The sequence below is a fragment of the Bos indicus x Bos taurus genome, chromosome 4, assembly GCF_003369695.1.
Source record: "Bos indicus x Bos taurus breed Angus x Brahman F1 hybrid chromosome 4, Bos_hybrid_MaternalHap_v2.0, whole genome shotgun sequence".
In the NCBI taxonomy this organism is placed as follows: Eukaryota; Metazoa; Chordata; class Mammalia; order Artiodactyla; family Bovidae; genus Bos; species Bos indicus x Bos taurus.
Window position 1 is genome coordinate 20,585,213 of NC_040079.1, and position 23,365 is coordinate 20,608,577.

Here is a 23,365-nt window from a genome sequence, read left to right on the forward strand (position 1 = left end):
ATTACTATGAATATTTGGGTATCTGCCCAACAATGAACTAGGCCATGTGGATAATGCAGAAAAACTTTAAAATGCAGATATTATTCCCAGATACTGTATAGTGTAGTTGACAAGATGAAATAAGACTGTGTATGAAGGTGGTAACTATTTGATGCTGGAATGCAAGATACATCAGTGGAGCCTGTAAATTGTTGGGGAAGCATCATTGAAGAATTAGGACTTGATCTGTATCCTGGATTTGGGTTAGCAGGAGGAAAAGGGCAAGACCTTTTGTGTTGGTAGAAACTCCCGAATAAAGGCATAGAGACAAAATCTAGTGTGTCATTACATTAAGAAACAGTAGAACTGCCTGCTGTACCAGGAGGTGCTTCATGTGTTTTAGAGAGTGGAGCTAGGCCAGGGAGGCAGAACAGCGTGGGCTTGATACGACAGGAAGGAGGATGCCTTTGTGGAACTCTAGTTCTTAGCTGTCTTCTTCGTGTACTTTCATTTGACTTATTATGTGACCATCCTCAAAAATTATCTGTTCTTCTATTTCATAGTTACCATATTGTCCATTAGTGTAAAAAGAGCAGTTTTAAACCAAATATTTTTTAAGCTGATAGATATTCCAGAAATGCCACAGGGTTGATGAGTAATCACTGATTTTTGAAGGTAGCTGTCCTTGTGTTAGTCATTTGAAATCTTCATCTAGAATAGATACTTTATGAAGAAAAATGTGGCATTAAATCATGATCCTATCTTCATGGGTTTTTCTTTTCTTTTAGCATATACTCAACCATAGAGCATAAAATACTTTTTTTTTTTTTCCCAGAAATTCTAAGAATGAAGTCACCGACTACAGATTCTGAATCATTGTTCTATTTTCTGGGAGGTGGGGAGAGTTTGTTATTTCAGTTTCTTGACTGTGCATACTAGCTTGGTATTTAAGTGGTGACTTATAATTAAGCTTATTTTTAGAGAACTCTTAAGGTTCCCATGGCTAAAGAAATTTTAGTGTTAATGTACCAAAATATTTAAAATTGGTATCAGGAGTTATACAGAACCCTTCCATGGCCTATATATATTTGGCAACTACCTCAGGATGCTGAATGTGCGAAGCCTCAGATGATTGAGGTTTTGCAGTAACAATTAGAAGTGACAAACTAAAATTCTGGAAAACTGTGTACATCTTAACTGTAAATTATTTGAAGCAGTTTAATATGTAGGCAATATCTGCCTCCCACCCCTAGTTGTAACTCAGCTGTACTTGAGTTGAACTGTTGAAAAAGCTTTAACTCTATTTTCTGCAGTGAATATCATGGTTTCTTACACAGGGTAACTGTTAAGAGCTTCATAAAGGAGAGTACATATGTTTCAGCAAGGTCTGCCACTTAAGATATGCTTAGATAGTATTCAGTACTGGAAAAATCATGTATATTTATTCTTTAGATACATAGAGCAAGATGGGGTTTCTGACTTTTAGTTAGGAATAAATAGTTACCTTTGTGTCTTACAAATGTCTGTGTTTATTATACATTTGTATTTAAATTTTAAGTTTTGGTTTGTTTCAGTTAATTATTAAAAATTGATATATCTGAAATCTATCATGGGAAGGACAGTTGCCAGAGGTTTGACATAAACATGGTTTCCATTTCCTCTGCCTAATTGAAAACATTTTTTAAATGTTGAAAATTAGTTATTTCCTTAGGTGAAATCTTTTTAGCAGCATTTTCTTGGCTGCATATCCAGTTTTCTAAATTGAGAAGGATTTTTGGAATAAATATTCTTGAGGGAAAACTTGGATTAGTAACCAGTAATAGTGAAGTCCATTCAGATCTTCCTTGTTATTGGAACCATGTGCTTTTGTTTTAAAAAGTAACTTTTCCTGTTCTAAAAAAATGACCTGCCTGTTCAACTCCTTCATTTTAGGAATGGCAAAGCTGTTTTCTGAAAAGGTTAAATAATTTGTTAGAAGTCACACATTCAGTTGGTAGTAGATTTAAGATAGGAACCCAGGTCTCAGATTCAGCAACTGAAATGTTTCTCACTACAGTATTGATGTTCTCCTTCATAAATGAACATTACTGGCATTTACTTTAACTTGGCTTTCTTCCCATAGTAATTGATTTTTGCTCTCACACTCTTGGGAGGTCCCTTTTTTATCTATTCATGAGACAGTTAGCCCAGCTCAGGAATATAACCTGCAGTTACAAAATAGAATGCATTTCACTGACTTGATGAAAATTAATCTCTTGCTTAGTTCTTACGAGTACCACGTCCTCACCAAGAACTCTAAAATTTCTTTTACACAGCCTTCTTGCTATATATTTGGTATTTATAGAATATTTGCCAATTTACTGTAAAACTATGAAATAACCTTTTCTAAAAACTCAGTCTTTTTCTTCATGGTATCCCTTAAACTATCTTTCCAAGTGTAACTTTGCAGATTTGTTTTTCAAAGAACTTTCTGCCAGGATGTTTTTATTCTATAGAGCTAAAAATTATTTGGGAAACAAATAATAGTCTAAGTCTGTGAGCATTGTTGTTTCAAAATATACCTAGAAAAATATTTGAAACTGTTCAGGATTAGATTTTTGTTCGTGTTTTTGTTTATTCAAATTTTACTTAAGAGAGGGCATTTAAAGAAAATTCTTTGTTTCTGAATTCACTGTTTTAACAGTGACTTGATTGAAATTTGAGTCATTTGTGAAACAAGTCACTTGTAGTCATTATCAATTATAATTGGGAGAACTGATCTCATTTCATGTATAGTTCTTTGACCTAGAAGTAGTCATCTTACTTTCAGTCAATTGGATCATTGTATTGTTAGTATTTTACTATTTTCTCATTATTTCAAAAGTGCACATTGAATTTTCAGATGCTATATGGTAATTTGCTAAACTAATATTTATATCTTTTTATTTCTTTTTTCTAAACATAATGACTGCTTTTAAAACACGGATTTGTCATTTTGCCCTTTACAAAACTCACATTTTCACTTCTGTGAATTTAGTTTTAATCCCCCCCCCCTCCCCCACAAAATACTACTTACTATTAGGAGTATCTATATAAAAGGTCCAATTGGCTTGGAAAAGAATGGCTTTCCTGGTCTCTTTTTTTCCTTCTTGTATATTTATAATTCTGAATCTATTGTTTGTTCTTAAATCTGACATCGTATTAAATTTAAGGGTGTGATTAGAGTGTAACTGCTTTCTAGGTACTTGATAAGTTTATATTTTAAAATTCATGTCTTGTTTCACACCCGCATTCCAGCCATTAAGCATGTATTTTATATATGTATCAGTATTCCAAATATTGAAATCATTTTTAAAGGGACTGTTAACAAATCTAGTCACCCATAACTAGACCATGACTGACTTTTCCACAGGGGAAGAAGAGGTGAAGGTTTCGACCATGCCACTGTCAGCCTCTTCCCATTCATTACAACAAGGACAGCGGCCTACAAGTCTCCACACTACTGTGGCCTGACAACAGAACTGAGAGGAGAGGATTAGACTCTGGGGTGCTTGCATGGGCAACCGGATTTTTGCATGATTCCTTTCTGATTTTGCATTTAATGTATACACCCAAAAGAGCCAACATAAACGTTCCTCATGCCTACAACTAGTGTGTTACCTCATATAGCTGCTAAAGTATTTCTTCATTAGGCCTTTAACACAATTTATTAGCATAATAATTTTGGCATTGTTTCTCATGAGTGATACTATTTTTTTAACTCACACAAATAAACTTGTAGTACTAATTAAGATCCCAGATGAGATTAGCTAGAATTGTTACTTTGGCTCTGTTATTGAAAATATTCAAAGATAATGGTAGTTTCTTGTTTTCTGACTTGTGAAAAAATGGTAATATCCTAATATATTCATGAGAAATTTGGAAATTAAGAAGATAATGTCTATTGCATTCTTTGAATACTTGAGAAGAAAGAATACATATAAAACAAAATTGGTGGTGTCATTTAATGCCCAGAAGGATGTTATCAGCAATTGTTTGTAGTTGTATGGATTTATGTCCTATATTATGCATTACCTGTTTAGAAACTGTTTTTGTTCTTTCTCATTTGCACATTTGCACTTTCTTTTTGAATGGTTGTTAATTATATAGAGACTCTTAAGAGATAATTATTATAGACTAAATGCAATATAATCTCTTTCCTAATGCACTGCCTAGTATACCAGGAAATGCCTCAGAAACAGAATTTCAACTTACAATTGATTTATCAGAAACTTGAATATGGGGTAAATATTGTATGTGAGAAGCAACCATAGTAGTGTAAAACTTTTATTGAAAAAATGGTAGTTCTGTGAGATATTTGTTTGGAAATTTCATTGTTTCACAATTGAAATGTGATAATAAAACTATATTACAAGTTCCTGACCAGAATGAGACTAAGGTGGAAGAGAAGAGATTGGGGATCCTCTAAAATTAGGCCACGTAAGTTGTCATAGGTAATTTTAATCACAGAGAATAGTGGTGTACTTTATTAGGATATAATGTGAAGTGACTTTTTTGGATAATAAACAATTTCTTGAAATAGTTTTAAAGCTGATAATGAAAGAAAATAAGCTGAGTTCAGTACTCAGCATTAGACACAGCTGGTTCAGAAAACATGACTGTTCTGCCTAAATTAAGCATCTGGGAAGAAAAGGGAAAGTCAGATCTCCTCATGGGATTTTCAAAGGACAATTGTGATATAAAAGATATGCCTTAATTTAAAAAAATATTAAAAGAGTAGCATGAATACCAAAAAAGGAAGCCTAAAGATTTAAAGTAATGATGATGATGATAATAATAATAATGAAATACCTTACTGGGAACAGATACTAATATCATGTTGGAGTTGGAGTTTTCAGGGTTACCTCTCTGTGTAAAGTCTAATAACTTTCCATTAAATAAACTACACAAATGGCTTTGTCCTGAAGTATAGGGGGTAGACTAAAATCCATTCTTAGATATTCTTCAATTTGGTTAGCTGAGAGTATAGAAACAACTATCTAGCCATTTAAATTATTCTTGTAAAATTTCTGCATACATGACAATCTCAGCTTTTGATTTAGGAGTGACTTTAGGACAGCATTATAAGAAATTTAGCAAATACAAATGAAATACTGTAAATTCGTTAGAAGCCTTTTAGTATGTATTGAATATGAAGCCTTTTAGTCCGTGTTGACTGTGGTTTCATTTTTGCTGTAAGAGGCCAAGACATCCACTTAATGCCTCCTGTGGTGCTGAGGCTCCTGGGCCTTGTGGACAAACTCCGGTTCCCTGCTAGGGCTGACCTAGTGCATAGTTTTCTCCAGCCTTCAGAGCCAAGCCTTTCATTGCTTGAATCTTCTTATGAAAACATAAGAGGTGGTTAGCTCTCATTTACTTTCTTCTCTGTGTTGAGAAATACACCTGTTAAACAAGGCTTCTCTCCTGTGGTAGCTTTCTCTCCTTTCTCATTCCTGGCCATTGCCACAAAACTGTCAGAATTTATATGACTTACTAGAGCCCAGCACTGTCTTCCTGCCTGCTTCCCCTCCTATGCCATCTTATACATACACACTGTAAACAGAAAACGCTTTCTTGGGTAATTAGGCTTCAACTTAGATATTTTCATTTGGATGAAAGATGATCATTTAAGTAACTTTGTAAATCTGAGACTTTGTAAGCCTAAAAAATTAAGCTTCACTGTTTTGCTTTGTATGTTATGGTTTTTTAAAGTGAAGTCCTAAAATCAGTCAAAATTGATTGTACTAAAACTCAGAAGAAATTACACAACACGTACAAGAAAGTACTGCTTCACATAGCAAGTAAGTTGATGAAGCCAAGTGATGGTAAAGACTGAGAAATTCTAAAAACTTCAGATTAGTTTTTGATAAATTCCTTGCATGATTGATATGTCATGCACAAGGGAAACTTTATATGCCTTGATATCCTTAACTTTTCAAAAGTGACTCATCTTTTCCTTAAATCAGAAATGTTTAACCTGGAATACAAAACTCCTTGGACGTGCTTATGAGTTGTATGTGTGTATAGATGTTCATTTTTTTTTCTGGAGAGAATATTCATAGTTACTAGACTTGTCAAAGCATTTGGTGACCCACCTCTCCCCCCGGCTGAAGTGGGAGAAAATGTTAAAAAAACATTTAGAGCGTCACTTTTTAGTGTCACTGTAGGATATAGACTTGGACTGAATAATTTTGATCATATGATGAATGTCAAGTGCCTCTTTTTATTTTCTTAAAGATTCCATTAGGAAATATTTTCTGATTAATAATACTTTCCTTTTCATTCTACTGTTGCATTTTGTTTTTACAGGTGGTACTTTTGTATACTCTCCTCTTATTTCAGCAGAGCATTAATTAAATATTTAAGTGCCTGTTCTGTGTAGTGGCTTGAGGTAGATCTTGAGGGATACCAGTTAAATAAAGTATAGATCCTATTATATATTATCAAGGATAACAGTCTTGTGACAATTTTATTTCAGTTATTTCTATAGGGTCACCTCTTGATATATTTTAACTACAAGAACAGTGATAGTAGTCCACTCATTTCATTATTCATTGCTTTGACAGGGCAACGAAGGATATTGAATACTGATACTTGAAATTTTGAAATATATGATAATTTAGAGTGAAAAAAATTTTAACAGGGGAGACAGACATTCATTATTCTAATTGAAGTATTGCTCAGTTGTGGGCATATACTCATGTCTTATTCTTTAGTGTTGTGGTAGTTAAGTATAGATTCCTATATATATATATATTCTTTTAAAGAAAGCTTCATTGCATTGAGTGCACATTTTTACTGACATGGCTCCTATTTATACAGTATTCCAAGCACCTTCAAGACTGACAGCTCTCTTCTGATGTAATACAGGTACATAGGGAGCTACTCATACAGAGGCATTACCTCAGAGAGTCAGGAGCAAGGAACGAATTGCAGGTTTATTGAAACTCACAAAATGAAGACCACCAAGTTACGTGTGCATATATAAAAATAAGAGGACATTTTATCCTATATTGAGTTGTAAGGTTTTGGGTTCTTTGGTTTATTTGATGATGAAGCTTTCCCATATCTGCTTAAGAGGTGCATAGCATATAGTTGAGAGCGCAATAACTTAAAAAAATTTTTTTTTCTTTGAAAGAGGTGATACTGCAAAATGACAATATATATGTCTTTTTCTATAAAATTTAACTAAGTCATTTATCTGGTTTCAAGCTAGTTCTTCTGCCGTTAGTGCTATGTCTTCCTCCTCTCAGTCTTTTTATCTGAATATCTACTATGTCGTCTCCTTGTGCTGAATAGTCACACATGAAATGCTGAGTGAGCCAGTTAGACACTTTGCTGATACAGAAGTAAAAATGGGATTTAGAGAAAGAAGTTATTCAGGCAGATTTGGAGAAAGGCTTCGTAGGAAATGTCTGACTTTTTGCTTTTGAAGGATGGCTTGAAATTAAATGATGGAATTGGAAAATACAGTAAAGGGAACAGATTGAATGAAAAATTGGGGATGGAGATTAGCATGGTCTTTGAAGGGTCAGGAGAGGATAGTAAGGAGATGGACTTGTCTGAGGTATTACAGGTCATGTAGGAAGGTGAGGTGAATGTGCAAAAGCCTTGATAACTAGGAAGAAGAGTTCAGTCTTGATGTGGATGTGGTCAGTGGTAGAGAACTACATTTCTTTGGCAAAGATGTAATTTGATTGCAGCGTTTTAAGAAGATTGATACATTTGCTGGAAATTAGTACCAGTTAGAAAGTAGTTCCTGTATGTCATTGCTGACCAGTGAAAATAAGGTGGCCTGGACACAAATAGTAATACTAGTAGGATTACAGAAGAAATTATGAATTAGAAGTAATAATGAGATTCAGGGAAAGGCCTTTGGGTTTGGCCATGTCTCTGCTGCTGCTGCTTCTAAGTCGCTTTAGTCGTGTCCGACTCTGTGCGACCCCAGAGACGGCAGCCCACCAGGCTCCCCTGTCCCTGGGATTCTCCAGGCAAGAACACTGGACTGGGTTGCCATTTCCTTCTCCAATGCATGAAAGTGAAAAGTGAAAGTGGAGTCGCTCAGTCGTGTCCGACTCCCAGCGACCCCATGGACTGCAGCCCACCAGGCTCCTCCGTCCATGGGATTTTCCAGGCAAGAGTACTGGAGTGGGGTGCCATTGCCTTCTCCAGGCCATATCTCTAGTGATCTTTAAAAATGCTGCTTTCATAAAAAGATACAGATGGAAGGGCAGATTTCTAGGATTTATGAGGAAATGTCAAGGATGTAGATGCAGCAATCATTGACTAAAGACATTTGGCAACAAAGAGGAAGGGAAAAACAAGATGCTAACTAGACGGGTCGTAGATCTTAGAAGGCATTGCTTTAAGATAATGCTGAATATCTAACGCAGAATTTACAGAGTCGAGTGAGAGAACAGCGTAGATAGTATGAAAGAGAAGATAGGCTAACCAGTGGAGTAAAAGATTTCTGTAGGTGTTCGGAATAGATACACCCCCGAGATGAGGTTAGGCTATAAGCTTAACTTAATCGAGATGGGCTATATCTTCCTTTGTTATTTGTAAAAAAAAAACAATCTGAAAATCTAGGTGAAAGAAGATGAGATTAGAGAAAATGAGATTAGATGAAGGTGCTCATGTGAGTAATTCTTGGATGCATATAATGTGAGAAAATGGGGGTGAAAGACTGGAGTTGGGAACCTGTTTTTTTTTAAAAAAAAAAAAAAGAGGGAGAGAAAGAAATAAGTCTGTGAGAATAAGCCAAGAAATTAATCAGAAAGAAATTTAAGAATTGTTGAGTCAAGATAAGGATCAAATTTAAAAGAGTCAGATATGTATAGTTTTGTATGTTGTGATGATTCAACAGGAGTGGACAAAGCATATATGAGAGTTTGTTTAGAGGGTGAAGAAGAAAGAACCCAAAGATATTTGAAAAGGTAAAACTGATGATATAATCTTGTGATCCAGAGTTCATTGATTTTATATGTTGATGAGGACAAAGAACCAGTATAGTATTGTTAAGAGAAGGACAGATTAGGAGACTAGTCAGTGTGATGACCACTCAACACTACGTGACAAGTGAGAACCAGGAAAAGGATTGTAGATAGATGTCTAACATTAGGGCTGGAGGTTGGAAAGAAGGCAAGCTTTCCTTACCCCTGTGGTCTTTACTTGTCCAGCTTTCCCTCTAGTTCTTTTGTTCAGAGTAGGACGTCAGACTGTGTGAGAGAGAATTGTAGAAAGCATGGTATTACCAGAGGAATCCTGGATCATGTTTCCTATAAGTTGAAGGTGATCCAGAGGATAACATCCCACAGTGGAGTGAACATTGCTTCCTCAAAGCACAGAAGGAGGATGTGAACACATAGTCCAGGGGAAGGCCTGGGGAAAGCCAGAGGTGAGATTGGACGGCGTAGGTATCCCCAGTGAGTGTGTTACTTACGATGTGAAAGGTTTAGGCAGAGGAAGTAGGTGCATGTGAAGAGTCTGGTAGCTTGGAGCTTTGGAGAGTCTACCCTAAGTTTGAGTTATATAAAAATCTGGTTTACACCTATTGGTACCTAGAATTGAAGGCAGGCCTATGCAGTATAAGCTGCTTGAGAATTAGACTGAAGTACCTAGAAATTCCATGAACCAGATGGAAATTACTGTACTCAAGAACCAATCCATTTTCTTCAGGTTCCTTCACACCAGACTTCATAAAGCAGCTGTTGACTTCACTTTGTTCTTAGCCAGCTTCACATTTTATGATTATTTTCAAGGTTCCTGGAAGCTCCAACCCAACCCCTAAGAACTGTGCTTTGAACAGTTTGCTGTTGCAGCTCCTGGTTGGTCCTAAGACCTACTATTGTCCTGTGTTATAAGCAACAGCCTCAAAGCTTTTTTTCCCTTCCATATAATTTATAAAGCCTTTAAAGAACTCAGTACCTTTTTTTAAGTTGAAATTCAAATAACATACAATTAACTACTTTAAAGTGTACAATTTGGTGGCCTAGTAGGACTGTTCTTTAATTATCTTAATGTTAAAATTGAATAAATGACCCACTCTGGCTGTGAGAAATTTGGCCCGTCCTTGATGGGGCTGTATGGTAATAGCTGAATCTAGACTCAGGTAAAAAAGTTTAAAGTAACTGTCTGAGTAGTTCTTAAGTGGTAATTTTCTGTCTTCATGACATTTGACTAGTACATTACAGAAAAAAAGGCTTCCTTAGCAAGGAAGCCTCACTCTATGTCTGAGGGTGATATTGAGTGGGTATGTGTGCATGTACATTGATTTATACATAGTGATTTCCATTTAAGTCCTCTACTTAGTGAATATGGCAGAGGAAAACGTCTCAGGCCATCTCCCTAAGACTTTTCGTGTATTTATTCCTTCTGTGTTCTTATTAATTCTTGCGTTTAGGATAAGAGCTGTATTCATATTCCGTCATTCTCTAAAGTTTTTTTCTTTTTTTTTTCTTAATGGGAATTAAAGTCCTGTTCATATGCAGCAAGGTTACAATATAGGTGCCTACTTCACCCCTGGTTATGCTTTATCTGAACAAATATTTTCATAGCTTTTTCTCATCGGTTTTCACTTCCACTACTGAACATACCCATCCCATATACTCTTTAGGAAAACCTAAGGAAAGGATAAAAAGAAGAAAAAGATGTTTTATTATACAGTCCTAAAACTTCAGAGCTGTGAAACATAATAGCATAGCCTTTAATGATCCTTCTTTTGAAGACCAAATAATAATAATGATATTAATAAACAAGGTTCAGAAGGATTGTGGTTTGCCCACAATCACATTCTAACAACAGTTTAAAGTTTTGTTAGCCCTCACCAATGAATATGTGTTCGTATATGTAATTCAAGGAGAAGAAAACTTCAAGATTCAGAACATATCTCTTCTATAAACTTCATTGTGTCTTACAGTTTATTATAGTAGTTCTCACAAGTCAAGGGCTTTCAACTGTGAATATCAGTGCAAATAATGAATTTAAGGTGTTCAGATTGTCCATCTGTGGCAACTGTTATTACAGACCCTGTAAGTTGTTAAAACAGCCTTGTGTTAAATGTGGCCTAGTGATCTTGGAGTAATTTTAGTGGAGGGAGATTGAAACTTCACAGGTACTCTTAATGTGAGTATATGTAATTCAAGAAGAAAACTTCAAGATTCAGAACATTTCTCTAAACTTCATTGTGTCTTACAGTTATTATAGTAGTTCTCACAAGTCAAGGGCTTTCAACTGTGAATATCAGTGCAAATAATGAATTTAAGGCATTCAGATTGTCCATCGGTTGGCAACTGTTATTACAGACCCTGTAAGTTGTTAAAACAGCCTTGTGTTAAATGTTGCCTAGTGATCATGGAGTAACTTTAATGGGGGGAGATTGAAACTTCACAGGTACTCTTACTGTGACTTAAATACAGATGTCAGAACCAAAATAAAGGGTAAAACAGAGTTGGAATTTAATTTACCCAGGACTTTTCTGCAGTGCCAAAGAGCATTTAAGCATCAACCTGCATGACCACTAGACTGCTGATATCTCTAATACTACAGAATGAAAAAAATTCTTACATTAATGGCACCAAGATGTACTGCACCCACACCAAAGGGGTGATCTCAGATTCATCTCTGAAGAGCTACTGTATGCTGCACCGTGTAAAATGATAGAATATCTGCTGATTTTTTTTCCAATCAAGGAGGTTGTTGTTTTCAGCATAATGAAAAAGAGGGGAAGCTCCACAAGGATTTAAAGTTGATAATACCATCATCGTCTCCAAGAAGAAATGCAGGGAAGCTGACTGCAATCAACTTTTATAGCCTAGTGCTGTTTCCTAATATGGTGAGATCTCTTCCCAAGGACTGTACTGGCATTTCTACTCTGTTGTCATCAGTCTTGTGTATGGAAGTAATGTGTCTATGCAGCAGAACGTAGTAATCTGGAATATTGCTGGGATGTTTTTAAACATTGTCAAGAAAACTGACACTGAAGCCATTCTTTTTTTTTTCTTTATTATGTCTATAAATTGAGTACTCAGTAAAGGAAAAGGAGGCCCTGGGTTATGACTTCATCAACAAAGTAGGAAGATTGCTTACTGACCTTAAGCTGAGTGTTATTTTACTTATGTTGTCTCTATTAAAATAATACGTTTTTATTAAAATTTGTGATTATGAATTACTGATAGCCCTATTCCCTCATCCCTAACTTAGGGTGTGATTTGCTACCAGGTATGGGCTGCGATTCATGGGGTCACAAAGAGTCCGACACGACTGAGCAACTGAACTGAACTGAACTGATGGGTTTTGGGGGTTTTTTTGTTTTTACATCTAAACTATTAACATTCACTAATTAACCTAACCATAGTCTTCCCCAGCCCTAGTCCTAGATAGGAATGACATTTCTTGAGTCAGTGCTGCAAAACCTCACCTTTATTTTAAATGGCAGGTGATTGGAATGAAGCCTATTATTGAACTAAGCAAAGATCTTTCATAATTTCCAAATAAATACATATAACCCTGCAACTTTTGTTTTATAACACACTTTCTGGTTTCAGTTCTTGACTGCTGTGAGTCTTATTCTCGTAGCTTGTGCTCGCCTCTCTGTCTAGTTTTTCTTCCTTTGTGCAAAGAAAAAGTTGCTTCTTTCTTTCTCCGTGTAGCTGACCACAGTTAGAGGGGGAGGTCTTGACTAGATCTTAAGGTGCACTTCCTGTGTGATAGCCCTGTAGGACCCTTGACAGGCCTGAATTTTCCCTCTTCAGAGGAGAAGAAAGGGCTCTGTCAGGTTCCTGAGTGTTCACTCAGTGTCTCTATGGTCATTTACCTGCCAATTTCCCTCTCAGTCAGTCTCTGTTCTCTCTTAAAAATCAAAACAGCACATTTAAGCAGAAAGCACAGTCTGGGTTGGAAGTAGATTGAGTAACAAATGTCTGATTGGTAGGCTTTTTACTTTACTAGATTGCCGCTATTCACTTACTTTTACTTCTAAGTAATTCTAGCTCTTTAAAAATACATTCTGGACAATACTACTGAAATTCAGTGTTTCACAAATATATGTGATTTTTAATAAAACTATTTTTTCCACTAAAAATTCTAGTTCTGTATAAAGCTCCAGGAGATGGTGAAATAGGAACTGTTGTTTCTAATTTATATTTAAGACTAAATATATAATTTATATTTTATTTTAAAACTGTTTCATCTGATCTTTCTCTCTTTCCTTCCTGCTTTCCTTTCTTCAACACTGATTGAGAATTGGTCTGTCAAGAATATCTCTGGCATTCCTTGAAGGTTGAACTACAATAAATCATAGCCAAGGATGAGCACTTAAATATATTTTTAAAATAATTTTTAAACTAAAGCCACTTAGTGAACCTGATGGTAGGCATATAGCTGTTTAAATTCATCAGCAGGTAGGCCTTTTGAAATCCTGTCCTACAAAGGAGTATTATCTTTTATAGGTCTGAAAAGAATACAGTCTTATTAGGATTAAATCTCTTTAAATTGAGGCATTATTTGAAAAATTGAAAGCAAGAAAATATGTGTATTTTCCACAGTATAAATAGGAAGAAGAAAAAGCAAAATAGTCTTTTTTTTAAGATCATAAATTTCACATATGTATGTGAAAATAAAAGAATAAGTAATTTCAATTTATATTCTTGTTTTGAAAAATCAAATGTTTATTTATAAAACAACCTCAAAACAAATTTTAACAAATACCTCTGCTTTGTGAAAATAGTACAGTGAAGAAGAAAGATGTATGCTTGATCTGTTTGGTTGGAAGTGTTTATTACTATGACCATATTCATTATCTGTTTCTTTTAGTTTTAGTATAATGATGAGGACTTTATTTCCTAAAATGATTTTTTTTCTAAAATTAAGAAGCAGTTTCTTATTTTAATGCCTAAAAAGATAACTTTCTAAAAATAAAGCTCATAGTTGGGTTATAATTCAGAGCATGGAAAATCATATTTCAGAGCTTGGATAATTTTTAGTCGTCTTTTCAGGGTATTTTTGTGTCTTTGATATAAACCCTTAAGATAGGAGCCATCCTTCAGAAAAAGATGAGACTGACTGATCTTCACTGTCAAAACAAAAGTGAGCTGTGTAATAATCAAATGAAGTAAAAACTGGCTTTAGTGTTTTTTAATAACTTTTAGAAAATTTAGAAATCTTTAAATTTGGAAGATTATGAACATAAAAAGTCTTAAAATTTCAATGGACATATAACCCTATGAGGATTTCTTGCATGGGTAGCAAGATACTTTGGTCTGAATGCAAGCCTAAAGGGAACTTACACTCCCTTAAAAAATATTGTATTGGTACTAAACAATCAAAAGCTATCACTGCTTTCTTCAAAATAACCAAAAACTCCAGTGATCCGCTGAAGAAATAGAAAGTAAGCAGAACAGCGTGATTTGTAGGACGCTGCTGCAAAATGTTATAGCATCAAGCCCCAGACAGAGCCAGTAAACGTTTGCTGAATGAAAACTTGTGGTTGAGAAGGTGATGTTTGTATCTGATTATTTCTGGAGGTATGCACAGCCTGGGTCTGGATCTGCTTTGTGTTAAATCTGGACTTGTGGAGACATTAATCAGATTCATTTACAAATAAGTTATCTTATCTCTTGGTTGAACTGTGATCCTCAGTTCAGTGTAACGATTTGCCTCATCACTCCATGATCAGTCCTTCTATCTTCTCTACCTCTGAACTCTGAAAATTCAGCTTGCGACTATTCCTTATTTTCCCAAGACCACTGTGCTCCCTCCTCCATACACACAGGCTTTAAAAAATTTCATCTAACCAATAACCCTTTTTACCTCCAGGGTCTCGTTTGTGATACTCACAAACATATACACACAATTCAGAAAGCCTTTATAAATACCTTATTTTCTAGAACTCTACTTATGTGAGTGCTGAAGAGCTACTTGGGGAACTTAATACTTTCATAAACAGGGTGCTCTCACTAGGGAACTTAGGATTGTTAAAGAATGTTTTTTCTTGGCTAAACCAAAATCTTTTTCCCATTTGTGCTTGTCAAATATGTGAAGGCAGTATCCACTTGTCTAGTAACTTCTAGACATAGATAAGACATCCTTAGTCCTTTTAACCTTTTCACATTTAACATGGTTTCTAGTTCTCTTTAGTCTATTTCTCCTCCACATATTTTGACATTACATTGAATAGCTTTCTTGAAATGTGGAGGTCATAGTTTAATAATCCAGATGTGATTAGAGAATCTACTTTATCATTAACACTTTTCTTATTACTAATATTTGTATATTCCTTTATAGTTTACACAGTCTCTTTATAAAAATATCCTGTGGAGTAGATATTATCCCTATTTTGTGAATGAGGAAACTGAGGTTCAGAGTGGTTATCATTTGTGATTGGCTCAGTGTCATACAGTTGATAATTTGGACATTTCACATCTATTTATGTGGGCTTAATGTTATTTTTTAAAAAATTCTATTACCTAATTGTTATGAAATGGTGTAAGTAAAACTACTAAACCTTTTTCATACATGTGACTGGTTAGTTAGATCTCTCCATCCTGTACTTTGCAAATGTATTTTTAAAAACCTGAATGTAACCATGTTAAATTGTGTGTTTGGATTTGGTTTGTATATTTGGTTTCCTTGTTTGTATATTACCATCTCAACAAGTTTATCGTATGAGACTATGTGATTATAAAGTGAGAGATAAATGTTATTAATAACATTAATAGTGAAGAGTTTAAGGATTTTAATTTAAGAATAGTTGTAGTTTTAATTATTGATTCTGTCATCTGTAGACTTGGCTTTTTGTTTGCATGTTTAAATAAACGTTGTCGGGAGTCAAAGATAAACCAAGCACTATCTCAGGAACTTCCAGACTAACACACAGTGTCTTTAGCTCTGTAACAGTTCATCTAAACCCTGCTGTCATCCATGCTGTACTTTAGAATCTTATACCAAAAGGTTACCATTAGAAAACTTCCAGAAACTGCTGAATTCAAGATATATCATAGTTATATCCTAGAAAGTCTGTAGTCTGTCCAAAGAATAAATTACTTTGATATGCTTGGTTCTTTATGGAAATGCATTTTGGCTTTCATTGACTGCTCTATTCCATTTGTTTTATGGCATTGATGTTTTGGTGGGATAGAAATGGAGTTTAGGTGTGAAGTCTTTGAGTTTGGGCAGGCAACAGAAGAAGAAAGGAAATGGATCCCGGAATTAGGAGGAGGACATTTCCAGTGGGAAACAATTGTCAGTGGAAGCTGCTTTCACGACTGCTGTTCACCTCAAAGTTAAACTTCCTGTGTATTTCATTAGGAAAGGAGCTGAGGTTTTAGTCCAAATGTTGCGTATTATTTCTCATGACAAATGACCCCAAATGCAAACAGTAGAGCAGTGCTTGCAAAACCTCTCATGTTCACTTCTAAAGAAATCAGGTGTCTTCCAATCGGTTTCAAAAATTTCCCCAGAACCCATTTTAAGCATTTAGCTTACAGAGCTGCCTTTTCTTTCTTTCCTTGTAATTCTCTTAACAATGGTTTTGTGATGACGTCTCTTGAGGATGAATACCCTGGAAGAGAACCCATGTTGCACCTAGAAATTTTAAGCCTACTGAAACTGAGTAGATGTTCTTTTACTGTCTTTGTATCTTTTGTGACTTACAGTTCTCTCTCCACGTTGCTTATTCTGTCCTTTCTGGTTTGAGGATCATGCTCTTTTATAAAGAAGATGGAACGAGGCAGATGAAGATGGAACTACATAGCTCTGACTTTCCTCAGGACTTAACATTATGACAGGCTGAGCCGTTGCCTTTTCCTAAATTTCTTCTGTTCCAAACTTAGCTTTTTTTTTTTTTTTTTTTTTGCCTTCAGCATTTTTCACAAGCTTCAGATCATTATGGATTCTGATTTTAATCCTCAAGGATTATGATACTCTTATCCACAGGTAGGTTATGTAACTCTATCCAGCTTTTCACATCTTATCCCATGAGACTCTCCCTGCACAAGAACTAGTTTCTTTAGATTTTGCCCCAATTTATTTTCCTTATTAGATTATTATATAGTCTGAACATAGAATGTTCATATTTTTGCATCTTCTATCGTCTATGGAATCACTGCCTCCTATAACCACGGGACCACGCTGACCCACCTTTCTTTTTTTTTTAAATAAAAAAAAAAACTTCTTTGGAAAGACGTTTTCTCAAAAAAAACTGGAAGCAAACGTTCAGGGCTCCTCATTTAGGAAACATTAAATACCTCTTGAGGTTCAGAAACTGTTCACTGTACACAAAGAGGATCAAATCAAGGCCCTTTCTGAAGGAACTCACAGGGTAGTAGAAAAAAACTGATAGACAAATGAATGCAATTCACTGAGGTGGTTACAGAAGTAGCCAGGATGCCGGCCATCCAAGAACTCCATCAGTTAGTCTCATTCCTTCTTAAAGTCCTAAGGTGATGTCACATACTTTAGGGCTTCTATTGTATTCACAGTAGCCAACCTGTGCTTTGTTGGTCAGAAGTCCAGAAGAAAAATTTCCCTGTGTTTCCACCTTGGGAAAGGCGGGGTCGGGGGTCAGGAGATGAATTTTATCAGGTTTATTTTCTCCTGGCAGATTCAGATCTCAGAGATGTCAGGGTGGTTGACATTCTCCATGTCCCCGCAGTTTTATAATTGGGTGAAATCATATTCTGATGGATCCACGTATCTTCTCCTGGGTAGTAAGCTCCCTCAGTCATCCTTGGATGTCCTCATAGGGCTTTTGTTCATAGTTCTTAGTTTCGTGCTCACTTAAATGCTTTCTTTCAAGCTTCCAACTTCAGATTTTGTCAGTTTCTTACATTGGATTGTTGTCCCTCCCATCATTTAGTTTTGTGTACTCTGGTTCAGGCTCCACCTAATAATGCTTCTGAGAATGTATTGTCTTCTCCTCCATTGACTTCTCAGTTACCTTTTTCCTCATTCTAAATGAGGCTTTATATATAGACTTCTTTCTATAGATACTTTTTCCTGTTGTGTTTGTTTTTTCTTTTTTTCCTTAAGTAGATTTTGCTTCTTCAGATCCTTCATAAAGCAAACATCTAGATGTTTTCCCGGCTCTCATTAAAGGATCTGATTCTTCTCCAAAAACAAGCTTACAGATCCTTGTAGGAACATTCTAGAAGAGAGAAGTGCACATTGTGCAAAGCACATCTATGTATCCTGTACCATGCACTGTGTTTTGTGATTAGCTGCTTCTGCTGCTCTCTGTTCAGTATGGAATGCCTTTCCCCTTTCCACATCAGCTTCTCTTCCCCTGAGCGTCTCCAGCCATCATTTGTCCTGCATGCAGAAAGGCCAAGTTGTTCATTTTCTTCCTTGTGCCCTACAGGACTTTGTTTATATCACGGTACTTATTATCACATGCCATGTCGTTTTTTAAACATGTCTGCCCTGCTCTTCTCTTGGCCTGTGAGTCCTGCCAAGGCACAGACTGGATGGTAGTGTGCACACTACTATCAGAATGGATATGATTACTGACTTCAGCACTTTTGAACTATTTACTCACTGTGCACTTTATGTACTTGATATCCTAGTACCAACAACCCAATGGGCTAGGTAGTAGTTTCATTTTCCAGAGTCAACTTAGTCTCCTCATTTATACTACAATGAAACTACTACTTAACTCATTGGATTGTTGGTACTAGGATATCAGGTACATAAAGTGCATAGTGAGTGAATAGTATCTAGAGTAGAAAAATGGATAGAATATAGCTAATAGGCCTGTTTACTGTCTCATGCACATAATGTTAGAATATCTTTTTAAAAAAAGTATTCCTGATTTGGTAAATTGGATTTTTTTTTCTTTTTTTTTTTGGTAAATTGGATTTTAAAAGTTATATTTATTTGTGTTTTGACATCTCAAGCACTATTGAAAGCATATTTTAGTGGCCTCTTTTCAGAGAGGCCTTTTGGGCCCCCACACTTAGCTGATTCCTCCTTTCAGAAGGATTTGCACCTCTTTTGGTAGAACAGGTCGAATCGCTGCATTATACAGATAATAGGCCTTTTCGGGGAAAGTGGTTTTTCAGCTCCTCTCAAGTTGGGAATTTGATTCAGCAGGTATCCTGAAGCATGTCTCGTTTCTAAGACACTGAGCTGTATTCTCAAGAAGGTATAAGACGGCCTCCTTCAGGCGTGTCAGCAGAGCTCTGAGAGAAGATGAGAGTACACGTGAGAGTGTACCGGGTGTCTCAGCACGGTGTGCGGCTGCAGGAGCGCGGTCCAGACCGCCGTGCTCTCGTCCAGGATCATCTGTGGGGGAGACTTGGGCTTTTGAAAGAGTAAAGATTAATTGAAGAGATCAGGAAAGCATTCTAGACAAGGAGGAAGGAAGGAAGTAGAGACAGTCCATAAAGCCTAAATCATATTTAGCTGATCCTCAGGGCCTCTTTTTTCCTGTTTGTGTCATTTCTACTCTGAGTTCTTAGAATGTTTCACTTAATTTAATCTCTACTTTCAGATCTATTCAACCCTCAAGATTTTGTGCGCCAGCAAATGTGCTGTGCAGTAGTGGTCTGTTTTGCTTTTTATAACGAGCATAATTCTAGAAAATCTGAGGATCAGTTCTTTTTGTTCAGACGGAATAGCTTTTTTTTTTTTTTTTTCATAAACAAGCTGATTTTGTAAATCTGTTGGAAAGAATTCATTCACATTTTAGTTAATAAATTGAAATGATTGTTGTGACTGTCTTAGAGAAAAGCATTCCTATATCATAAAGGCTTTCTTTTAATTTCTGATATAAATTTTGTGTGCTCTTTAAAGTTTGGTTTTATATATAGGACAAGCATAATTCATTTCTATTTCAGTTGTTTAGAGATATGTTGAAGTATAAGAAAGTTTAGGCTTTCTTGAAATCATATACTGATGGAGATAGACTCCATCCCCAAACTCATAGAAATTAATATCTAACAGGGCTGGGGGAGGTGGGGAGTTTAGCAAGGGGTAGAGTGGCTAAGACAGGCCATACTCAGTGTCCTAAAAATGAATATTTGAAAGTCTAAGTAGCAAGAATTAATCATAATGGGAACTAAATTTCTGATAGACAGCCCCTTGTACCAAGAAAGACTTGTTTCACAAGAAGAGGAAGATTAAAGCTTTTTAGAAAACAAGATCAGATTGAGGAGACTTTGGGGAGTAGCGGTGAGATAAGGATTAAAAACTGAAGAGCAGAATAAACTCTTTTAGGAATGTTTTGGGATTGGAACTCTCAGTGACTACTTCCCAGTTGAGTTAGACTGCTAACAGAAATTTAACTTAAAATAAGAGGTCTCTGGTCCTAGGGACTGTAGGCGGGAACAGAGTAACGAAAGGATCAGGGCTGAATATGTGGACCAGTTGTCCCTGCCCAAACAGGAAAGTGGAGACATTGGTAGATTTGTGACTGTAGTTACATCTAGCTAGTTTAATTAATAAGACCTATGTGTTTATAATAAAAAGGCCTTGTGGAGGGGAACCAAAGAGAAGGTAGAGGCAAGAATGCCAAGTGGAGATAAAATCATGACCTGGTGGTATATATTGTATTAGAGTAAACAAAAACTTGGAATAGCCTTTTATTTTAGAGTTCCCCTTAAGTGTGTTTTATTTCACCATGTTATTACACATAGATCCTCTGTCTTCTATCTTAGCAGGTCTTGTTTTTCAAATGCAATCTTACCTGCTACCCTGAAATGTGAAATAGATGAAATCAGGAGGTGGGAGCAGACGTGTTGTCCTACCCTTATCCCCTTAACTTCTTCCTTAGTGTCTCCTAAGGTGGTTTTGCAGTCTGTATAACCAATTTGAAAATTTTTCTCTTAGATAAAGATTTTATGCAAGCCAGAAAAGATCACTGGCTTATCACCAGTGATGATTTATCATAAGGAGCAGATTTTCCTACAGTCTTGTTCTGTGTAGCAAAGTTTTACATTTTATAATAACATATTGCAGTTAACCTGAGGAACAGAAAGGAGAGAAAACCACTTGGGTGCTGTAACGTGTGCTGTTACCTAAAGCCATTCAGCTTTTCCTTCTTTTGATTTTCTGTGAAAGGCCTGATGTCAGAACACAGCTTAATTTGATTTTGTAATATGTTATAATCATTGCTTATAAAATGGATCTTTATGTGTATTTTCTAGCAAATAGTTGGGCTAGGTATGTAAAAATGCCAAAGATAGTTTTAACATGTCATGGATTTTTCAGGCTCAGGGCATCTGTGAACTTTAAGCTCCATGAATGAGAGGCTACAACTCTCACCCGCATTTCTACATGTGTGCCTACCTAGCCTCTCTTTTCACTAAACTTATATAGCATTTGTTAATCATGTACAACCCCATGACATTTCTTCTGTCGGTTTTACAGACTGTGGTTGTTGAGCTTTTCCCCATGTTTGCATTGTCTCACCATCTAGACGTTAAGCTGCTTAAGAACAGAAATTAAGGCATAAGGGCTTTGTCCTCCCTGCGTACCATAGGCATTCACTAAATAGTTGCTTTGACTTTTATTTTGGCAGCCTTAACACATACATTTTCTGTTGTTGCTAAAAACTAGACTTGTCATCTTGCTTAATGCGTATGGACCGAGTCTTAGGCTACCAGCAAACTGGCAGAATTTTAACTATAATTTCTTCCTTAATAAAATGTGTTCTGAGCTAGGTAAATTGAAGTATACTGATGTTTCTTACACAGTGGAATATGAGAATGTGATATAAGGCATCTTGAAAGTACTTTAAATTCTGTCTTTGAGTTCTGTTCTGAAAAATAAAACTACTACAAACAACTTCACCTGCTCTCCTGCCCTCGAATTATTTAAAACCGAAAATAGTGGTTTTGTACATATTTGAAAATTATAAATTGAAAGTAAAATTTTAACATCATAAAACATTTAAACATGTCAACAATCCCTTAAAAATACGCAATCCTTCCCTAATGTATTATGCTGTGCTATGCTTAGTCAGTCAGTCGTGTCCAACTCTGCGACCCCATGGACTGTAGCCCACCAGGCTCCTTTGTCCACGGGATTCTCCAGGCAAGAATACTGGAGTGGGCTGCCATGTCCTCCTCCAGGGGATCTCTCCAACCCAGGGCTCAAACCCAGGTCTCCCACAGTGCAGGCGGATACTTTACCATTTGAGCCACCAGCAAAGCCCAGTGTATTATGCTACTTCTAATTAACTACTTTAACACGAAAATTAGTATCGTTTAGTATAAAGTATGTTCAGTGACATGATTTTCATTGTAGTTTGCTTATGGTAAGTTTATTGTTGTTTATTTATTTGGCTGCTCATAGCTGTGGCATGTGAGATCTAGTTCCCTGACCAGGGATCAAACCTGGGCCTCCTGCTTTGGGAGAACCGGGTCTTAGGCACCGGACCACCAGGGAAGTCCCTGCTTACGGAAAGTTTAAAGGGCTTTCTCATGTCTTGTTTGTGTTTGTACTGTGTTGGTGGTGAGAAGGCTTATTAGTAGGTTGACTGCACAGCACCTCTGGGAGAATGCTGGATATCAGCTCTGCATTCCTGGGAGGAGACTATTGTGCACAGAGCCACTTCCTGACAACTGAGAAATGTTCTTACCTTGGCTTTTTGGAAACCACTATCTATTCAGTACTGAGTATTAAAAAAAATTGTTGTTAGGCATTTATCAAGTAATAAATGGGCTTCAAATTGCTTTTCCTTCTCTTATTTGATCCTTATAAGAGAAAAAAGCAGATGTTATAAAATAGGGTCCTGGCATACTAAGGGGCGGCTTCCCTGGTGGCTCAGAGGTTAATATGTCTGCCTGCCATTCAGGAGACCTGGGTTCGATCCCTGGGTCGGGAAGATCCCCTGGAGAAGGAAATGGCAACCCATTCCAGTATTCTTGCCTGGAGAATCCCATGGACAGAGGAGCCTGATGGGCTACAGTCCACGGGATATTAAGAGACTTGCATGCACTTAAATGTTCAAGGTTATGTTAATTACGGTTGCCTTATAGAGTCCATCTGCAATTTTCAGCCCAGTGTTTTCTCCATTACAGCTATTGACTTGTACGTAGTGAATTTATATGCCAGTGTGAAGTCCTGTATAAGCAAAGGGAAATGAAGTTGCATCAGGTTGCATCCAGGTTGCTATTTAAAAGGAAATATGTATTCGAATGGAATTATTTAGAGTCCTAGAAACAAAGGAATCAACTTCCTTTGTGTCAGTGGTTGTCAACAAGGGATAATTTTGCCTCTCCACACCCCAGTAGCTATTTGGCAATGTCTGGAGACATTTCTCATTGTCAGAATTGGCGGTGGGGGGGTGGGGGTGTTGTGCACAGGAGCTACTAGCATCCAGCAGTGCTGCTAAACACCTACAGGGCAGAGGACAGCCCCTGCATGACGA

General features: G+C 36.4%; 1 protein-coding gene across 6 annotated transcripts in view; it reads left to right on the plus strand.

Moving 5' to 3' along the window:
• The window catches only part of CNOT4 (CCR4-NOT transcription complex subunit 4), a 152,501-nt gene that overhangs the window by 123,538 nt on the left and 5,598 nt on the right, over positions 1-23,365 (plus strand). For 2 of the 6 annotated variants that reach the window (XM_027538911.1, XM_027538913.1), the window contains exon 11: positions 3,371-6,011. The exons of the other annotated variants lie outside the window; for them this stretch is intronic. In XM_027538911.1, the coding sequence (XP_027394712.1) occupies positions 3,371-3,471 (101 nt within the window). In that variant the 3' untranslated portion in view covers positions 3,472-6,011. Of the gene's footprint in view, positions 1-3,370; positions 6,012-23,365 lie in introns of those variants that run through there. 6 annotated transcript variants of the gene reach the window in all.